This window comes from Cryptomeria japonica, chromosome 7, assembly GCF_030272615.1.
Source record: "Cryptomeria japonica chromosome 7, Sugi_1.0, whole genome shotgun sequence".
In the NCBI taxonomy this organism is placed as follows: domain Eukaryota; kingdom Viridiplantae; phylum Streptophyta; class Pinopsida; order Cupressales; family Cupressaceae; genus Cryptomeria; species Cryptomeria japonica.
Window position 1 is genome coordinate 679,058,274 of NC_081411.1, and position 8,134 is coordinate 679,066,407.

Below are 8,134 nucleotides of genomic sequence, written 5' to 3' on the forward strand. Positions count from 1 at the left end.
TATTAAGCCCTATTCATACTTACATACTTAAGTTTACGTAGGTAATTTGTTTTTAGTGTCTCATATCATAGGATTAAGACAGTTGTCATGATCTTAGTATGTCCTAGGGTTTCATTCATTTTTTTATAACAAGAATTTCATTATTATATATTGTGTCAGTTTCATTTTGTATTTAATGAATTCTTTGTTTTCTAGCAGTTCCATTGCTTCTTTCTTATGTAGAAAGTTGTTTAGATCATAAGCGATCTTTGAGCTACTCTTGAATTGATCAACAAACTTTTTCTATAGTAATGTAAAATACACAGTATTAACTCGAGACAAGTTAAATTATAATTAATCATTAAATAATATTTCAACAGTTAAAAATAACACTATCAAATAATCAAACAATCAATAACAATTTTAAATCTCATCGACAAAAATCATAAATATTTTTCTTATTTTTATTGACCAATTTTGATAATTAAACTAAGTGATGCTTTAATCTGCCATATTCCAACAGGGATGCGAGCATAAAGATAATAAAATTAGATTTGCAGCCACTGAGACAGTACAACTATGTTGCATGCAACAGGGAGCATACGTAAAAGGACAACTGTTATACAAAACATGTGTTAAGGACGTGGTGTGCGGGGACGACCGCTGGCCTTTCCACATAGGAGAGCATTATGAGGAATATCATACTCGTCTCTCAGTGATTTTACTGGAGATTTAACCCTCAAGTAGGTTTGCTGACCAAGGTACTGCCTTTCCCATGTTTCTGATCTCAGGTTCCACATTCCTGCGTTATCTAAGCTTAAAAGAATGGCAGTCCATGACTTTGGATAAACCTGAACAAAACCCATCAAAAAAATATGAGTAGATGAATTCCAATGAAGTGTAAATGCAACCCACATGCACTGTAATTCACAGGTGTGTGTGTATATGTCACAATAGTGTTTCTTATTTAGTAGGAAATGATTGATTTGATTCCACACCTGTGTTGTACAGCGAGAAACTGCATCGAACAGATTATAAACCTTTCTGCTTGCAGATGTCCATTCTCCTCCATCCATTCTGTTAAAAGTGTAATCTTGAGAAACATAATGAAAGGGGCAGGACAGGAAAGATATGAGAATTTGAAAAATTTGTAACTTACCCTGCCACAAAGAAGGAGTATCCATCCAAATGCCATGATTGAATTGTGCTCTCATAGTTCTGGAACACAATCTCAATGAAAGCCCTGTACTCTCCAGAGATCACAGCAGTCTGCAAGTAAGGAGATCTGCCATCTGGATTATTTGGAATGCCACCTAAATTGAATATTCCACCAATGTTGTAGTAATCTGCAAGTTTGAGTGGTGTGCCAGGGAACAAGAAGGAAACACCATTCACTGCATAGCGTTGTTTTCCATTGATGGAGTTGTCAGAATTGGCAAGCTTGATGGTACGAGTAATGGTGATGTTTCCATAATGATATGATCCTTGGGGATTAGGGCGAGCTGCACTGGCTGTCAAGTTCCATCTGTACAAAATTTACAGAGAAATCAACTAAAATAACCAGGGCTGCATCAAAAACCACATTTTTAAGAGCAAAATGCAAGCAGTTTTAGAGCCAAACCTGATGGATCTTGCCTGGTTAAGGGACCAATCAATCTGAATAGTTGGGCCCCCTGGAATAGGTCCAGAAACAGCCTTCTTAGAATTGCTGTAATGGAAAATTCCTACACCAGTCAGAATTGGACTGGTGAAACGAGTTGATGCAACCATGTAGTAGTCCTGAGGTGGTTGATTAGCAGTGACCAGAACAGAGTAGCTCTGACCAACATGGATGTCTAGGGAATCGTAGATATTTTGGACAGTGTGAGATCCCTCCACTTCAACAAGCTTTAGTTTGTGACCTTGAATCCTGAAATTCAGAGAGGATGACAATCCCACATTTGATATCCGGAGTCTATAAGTTTTACCTGCAATTAAACAGACCCAAGGAATTAGATATTGCTTGCAAAGTACCCAGATCTCAGTCATCTTAAACAGGCATCTTTCAGTGGCAGATCTACCAATACCAATTTGATCTTACCTTGATTCACTGTTAGTGAATAATCTTTTGGGCCTCGGCCATTGATAAGAACCCCATCAGGTTTACCCAGAGATTTACCATAGTCAAGTGTTCTCCTAAGGACCTGCACAGTTTGCACACAAGTAGCAAATGCTTAGAGAGATTTTTGTTATAAGAGAGAGTGGCCAAAGCAATGTTCTTGGGCAGAACTTCAACCTAAGCAATAATCATTACAATAAAGAACTTATCCCTTCAGTTAGTTTCAAATTGAATATTTAAAACTTGTGTTTTGTTGTCAGTAAAGATAACTCACAGAGTGATTGGTCTTGTACCAGTCACCTATCAGCAGAGTAATGTCACCATCAGGAGCAGGGAATGGAACGGGGATTAAGGGCCTGCTAGCAACTTTAATACCTCCGAATCCCCCTGCTGCCTTGTGGAAGTATAGGGATGGGAAATAGAAATAGCTTCCTATCTGATCCTTCATTTGGAACTTGTATGTAAAGTTTTTTCCAGCAGGTATGGGACAGTTGGTTCCAAAAACTCCATCTTGCCAGGAATTTTTCCTCTGTTGTATCCCATTCCTGTAACATAAATTTCTGCTCAGTCAATACTCAAATTACAAATTAAGTGCATTTAAAACAACGAGATATAGCAAGTAAATTCATCAGATAAAACAATCAGATTTAGCAAGTAAATTCATCAGATTTCCACAGTCAATGATATTATGTAGAAATCTACAAAGACCTGAGATTCAGAACATACCATGACAATAAAAAAGGCTGATCTAAACCATTATATACATTAATAATAATGTTGTCGTTTGTTACACTGTCAATCTGAGGCCCAGGAAACTGACCATTGATTAAAATTCCCTGCAACAAACAATGAGACAGATCTTAGAGAGATGTGGACAAGTAACTTTTCATGGCATTAAATGTAGTTTAGTAATACTATACTTATATTCTATTTTCAAAGAAACAAAGAGAAAATCACCTGCTGAGTGACACCTAGAGGGCTTATAGTGCCATATGTAACTTTCCATGTAAAGAACTTGTATGGATCTTCAGCTACACCAGAGGAACTAAACAATGCTATCATGAAACACATATGAACAATGAGACACCACATAGAATCCATTGATCTCTCTGTCCCAACACCTCTACTCTTGATAAATTCCCTGCACCCTGCACATAAACAGTATTTTAACTTCATAAAAAGTTGTTCCTTCCTCTTTACAGTAATTGAACCAGAGAAGAAAAATGCACCCAAACAATCCACATTAGCAACCTATAAAGATTACAAGAAAAGCATAATCTCTCACAGTAAAAGTTCCTAGATACCAATCAACAAAATCCTATACAAACAATTTTCTACCTTACTCTGGATCTGCCCACAAAAGCAGCTTATCTGTGCATTTACATTCTAAGTCAGGCCTTCACTCTTTAACATGTCTGCATTATATATAAAAATCTTATCTTGTGGCCATTAAATTATACCATTCTGTAATGCCTCAAGATTCAACTTTTTTCGAGGAGGATCATGTTGTATCCATCAACCTTCCCGCGAAAACGTGGAGCTCATACAACCATAACAAATTTGAACATAATATAGAATGCTAATATTAAACATCCCTTATGAAACTTTTTCTCTACAATCTATTTGCTCTTCATTTTCAGTTTTCTTTTTAACATTTGATAATGGATCATAGAACGCGATCAAAAGGTTGATGCAAAGAACTTTACATAATTGAATCCAGAAACAGCACTTACTATTTTCAACATAGACCCTAGAAATTTAATACCTCTGACAACATTTTATTGTTATCTCCATGATAGAAAATAGAATCTTAAAAAAAAATTAAATACTAAAAAATTATCATATAATTTTATCTGAAAAGACACATAATTATTATTATATATTATAAAAATATTATATCATTCAAACATACTCTAATTTCAATTTCCAATCTAAATGTCAGTACGTTTCCAACTTAACAAACATTAATTGCAGATCAATTTAAAAATTAACAACATATATTTTATTACCATTATCAAAAATCAAACAAATTTATAGTAAATTAATAAAAGTATAATAAATTTTATCATCTAATCATAAACTGAATTAAAAAAAATTAAAATAAGGTACAAAATTGAAGAAAAAAGGTAGAAAAAAGGTTAAACAATGTAAATTGATGATGAAAAGCAATATGATGTGCTTTAGCGCACATGGAGAGCAAAAGGGCGTGAAGCGTGTGGTCCGCCACTAAACATTCCGCGTAAATGACTTTATGACTTCATATTCTACATTTGGCACGTGCCACCTAAATTTTTAATATTTTAAAATTAGCCGGCTAAGTCACGGAGATGGACAAGTATAATAGATCTAACAAAGTGTCAAGCATGTGAGCGTCCCAATCCAAGGACGTGCTTTTTGGGGATCTGAGTAGATTATTCATATTTTTCTATTTTAGGAAAATCATTTCTGTAGTATTGGTACATTTTAGGGGTTGGATAGTCGTTTTCGAAATGATATTGGAGAGTTACTACTTATAACAATCTAAGAATGTTGAGAGGTTCTTTGGTGCGTACTTAAAAATTTTTTGTAAAAAAATTCGTTCATAATTATTTTCAAGATTTGGTTCAATTGTTTTTATGATTTGCTTCTAGAAATTGGTAGAATAAATTACTAAAATTTTGTAAATTGTGGTAAAGTTTTGCAAAGAATCGTTTGAAGTTTTGAAGATATTGTAAGGATCATGTCATGTGAAGATAAAAATGTAGGAATCAAGTTGTGTGATGATAAGGATGTAGAAATCATTTACTATGAAGACAAGAATGTAAATACAACACCATGTGAAAATGGTATTGTATATACAATATATGAATTTCTTTTAGCCATATCTAGTAATTAGTTGAAATTAAAAATTATATTGTACTATGAATTTTTTAATCAATAAATAAATATAGTTAAATTAATTCGCTTTAAGTTATGAGGATATTGTAAGAATCATGTCGTGTGAAGATAAGAATGTAGGAATCAAGTTGTGTGAAGAAAAGGATGTAGAAAACATTTACCGTGAAGACAAGAATGTAAGTACCACACCATGTGAAGATGGTATTTGTCTATCCAACATACGAATGTTTGTTTAACCATACTTATTAATTAATTGAAATTCAAAATTATATTGTACAATGAATTTTAATTAATAAATATATAATTAAATAAATGATCGAACATGTTGGATAGATGTTGCCCATGAAGATGTCCTTTGGTAAAGTCTTATTAAAGATGCCAATAGATAGGTAATGTGAGTAAACTTTAAGAAGTTAGTTCATTATTGTTGAAATTATTAAGTCGTTGTGTTGAATCTTTTACATGGATAGCACAATAACATGACAACTATTTATGTGAGGCTAGTAGTAACACCACATTTATTGGAGGCAAAAATGTGTGCATTGACTACAACATGACAAAGATTTACATTAACTAATTGGAGGGAATGCTCCTATCACAACCCTCATAACTTTGACCATAAGATAACTAAATGTTCCCCCCCGCCCCTCCCGCATATACTAATACATTACAACAACTAAGCTCATAAGAAAGCATGCAAAATAAAAAATATTATCAATACAAATAATAAAAGTAATATTCTCATTTAGAGTAGTCACTTTCCCTATGTAACCAACCATATACAAATTGTATTTTAAAATAAATAAATGTGAGTTGGCCTCCAACTTGGTACTTTTCATACATACTGTAGCCAAACATTTTTTCTTAAAGAATAAGTGTTTCAATTGTAATTTTTCTACATTTTAAACTAATTTGATTATTTAATAGTTTTTAGTGTACGAGGTAATTAATTGAATGGTAAAATATTTATTGGTTTAAAATATTTGATCACAAGTTTAAATCTTCACATTTTTCCAATACAAAAAATTGAACTAATTATTCATTAAGTAGAGCTTAGCTAGGTAATCCCGAGTGCATATTATGATTTGAGTAGTAGAGCCTTTTTTATTTTATGTATTATATCAATAAAACTATTTATTTTCAAACATAAGAAATGTTACATATGATCATATAATAATTTTACAATAATAATACTAATATTTGATTTAAAATTTTTAATGTTAAAATTGTTTAAGGCACCTCTTGAAATTTTCTTTGTACAAACCATTATACAAGATGACAAACTCTCTGATTCCTTTGTTCATACTTTTATTTAAATAGATTGTGTAAGTATATGTCTTCATATAAGATCATGAACTCTCTAAATCTTGCTCAAATGCTCCAGTTGATATCCTATTAGAAAGAATCTCTAGATTCTCCCAACGAAGTGTCTTTGAATTCTCATGTTGCAAGAAGTTCAAGAAAAAAGGAACTATCAAAGAGAAAGAAGATCCTTAAGATTGTCATCTAGACCTTAAAAAGGAACACTGTGTACAAACAAGAGATTTAATATATAATTCTAGTCCTAATGAAATGAATATTGATGAACTTGCTACACATAATTATTGAAACCTCTCAAATAAGTGACTCAAAATTGTGTAGAAGCAATAGGTGGAGTAGATGCACTATCCACACTAGATAAAGGAGAATGAACCTCAAGAATGTATCATCAGGTGTAAAGTGAGAGAAGGTGGTGACACAAGAGTGGTGATGTACTTGTTCAATTGTACAAGACAATCTTTGTGAATCTCAAATAATCACTAAAGTGGACGTAAAGTCAACTTTCTTTCTTGAATTAATGAGTCAATATATGGAAAGATGATCTTTGGTCAAGTGAAGAATGAACAAGACATTATAGATATCCATTTCCTATCTCAACAATTTCTTGCCCATAAACAAACATATAAGATTTTTCTACCAAGATTTTGAATATGTCTAAAGAACAGAATGACAAGAACCCTTATGAATGAAAAGACATATATGATCGATAATACTAGAATCAAAAACCTATCTATTTATCTCAAAGATAAAGATATCATAAATAAAAGTAAAAAGAAAAACACTAACACAAATATATCCCCTAAAATATAACACTTTATAATTTAGTGCATATTCATGAACAACCCTTTGATCTTTGGCACTATATTATATCAATGCTTAGACATATATTACCTGATTTACACTTTAAATTTCTTGGAAAATACCAGCACAAAATTCAATCGACCAGCACAATGCACAGCATATACAAGACTATATCCTCTAAGTGTCACGCTTTTCTGAGTCAAGACCAAAAAGGATTTCCTATAATGGGTTTCAAACACAAAACGCTTCCAATTGTAGCCTGTTAGATGAGTAGCCGTTCATGAGTAAAATGTCATTTTATTTACACGGCACTCTTTGCTGCTCCATGCTTTTTTTGCTGCTTGTGGTGTGGCTTGTGTGATGTTTGCCCTAAAGGCCTACAGATAAGGTGTCACAAGAATGAAACAGCTCCAAATAAGCATGGTGCCATTTGCATGCAAAGAAAGTGTCACAAGAAGCAGACTAAACATCACAAAAATGCCTCCAAATAAGGTTATTTTATCAAGTCATGCCCTAACATTTGCAGATTTTGGCCTCAACATAAGTCTACATCAGCCTCAAATCAAGATCACATGAAATGGAGATCACAAGTCATGCTTTTGCTCACGACCCTCAGCACAAAGACTCGTATGAATAGCAAAAATTGCATGCAAATAGTAAAGAAATATAGAATACGTAAAGAAATAGTTCAAATAGTTAGATCATTTGATGCACATGAAGGCAAATATTCAAATATATCATGACAAAAACTTACGATAGATGCTACATATTTAAGCCGATAGGCTTTTAGTGGGAGAAAGCGGTTGGAAAAGTGTGCCGCCGACATTCTCCCTCATGTGCTGACGTGTTCGCTGGTCGGTCCGCGTGGTGATGTGTGCGTGCGTTTCCGTCGGCTGTCCGCTTCCGGTCGTGTCCGTGCGTGCGCTTTGTTTTCGAAGCGACGTTGTCTTTAATGATTTCGTCCCTGAGGTTGTGCACGAATGTTGACATTCTTTATGGCTGCTTGCAACCCTAAAATCTAATTTGTTTTGTTCTTGTTGGCAATATTTGGCTCTACAA

The 8,134-nt window shown here is 33.4% G+C and overlaps 1 protein-coding gene across 3 annotated transcripts; it reads right to left on the bottom strand.

The window, feature by feature from the left end:
- Positions 1-414: 414 nt before the first annotated feature.
- LOC131040390 (L-ascorbate oxidase homolog) lies at positions 415-7,508 on the bottom strand. 3 transcript variants are annotated; one of them, XM_057973299.2, is made up of 9 exons: positions 7,166-7,508; positions 3,035-3,225; positions 2,804-2,913; positions 2,352-2,622; positions 2,060-2,162; positions 1,601-1,946; positions 1,139-1,504; positions 978-1,056; positions 415-830 (listed from the first exon to the last, which is right to left on the bottom strand). In XM_057973299.2, exons 2-9 carry the CDS (start codon positions 3,176-3,178, stop codon positions 615-617), a joined length of 1,635 nt encoding a protein of 544 aa, XP_057829282.1. In that variant the 5' UTR covers positions 3,179-3,225; positions 7,166-7,508; the 3' UTR covers positions 415-614. The 3 variants fall into 3 exon arrangements, with proteins under 3 accessions (XP_057829282.1, XP_057829285.1, XP_057829284.1); XM_057973302.2 differs by lacking the exon at positions 7,166-7,508 and adding an exon at positions 3,538-3,791; XM_057973301.2 differs by lacking the exon at positions 7,166-7,508 and adding an exon at positions 3,416-3,790.
- Positions 7,509-8,134: the final 626 nt, after the last annotated feature.

Bases quoted from the DNA above. Each gene is read 5' to 3' on its own strand.
- LOC131040390 (XM_057973299.2), bottom strand. From the start codon at position 3,178: ATGGATTCTATGTGGTGTCTCATTGTTCATATGTGTTTCATGATAGCA. The intron at 1,947-2,059 runs GTAAGATCAAAT...GTTTAATTGCAG, and splicing joins TTCACTAACAGTGAATCAAG to GTAAAACTTATAGACTCCGG. The intron at 1,057-1,138 runs GTAAGTTACAAA...CACTTTTAACAG, and splicing joins TACTCCTTCTTTGTGGCAGG to AATGGATGGAGGAGAATGGA.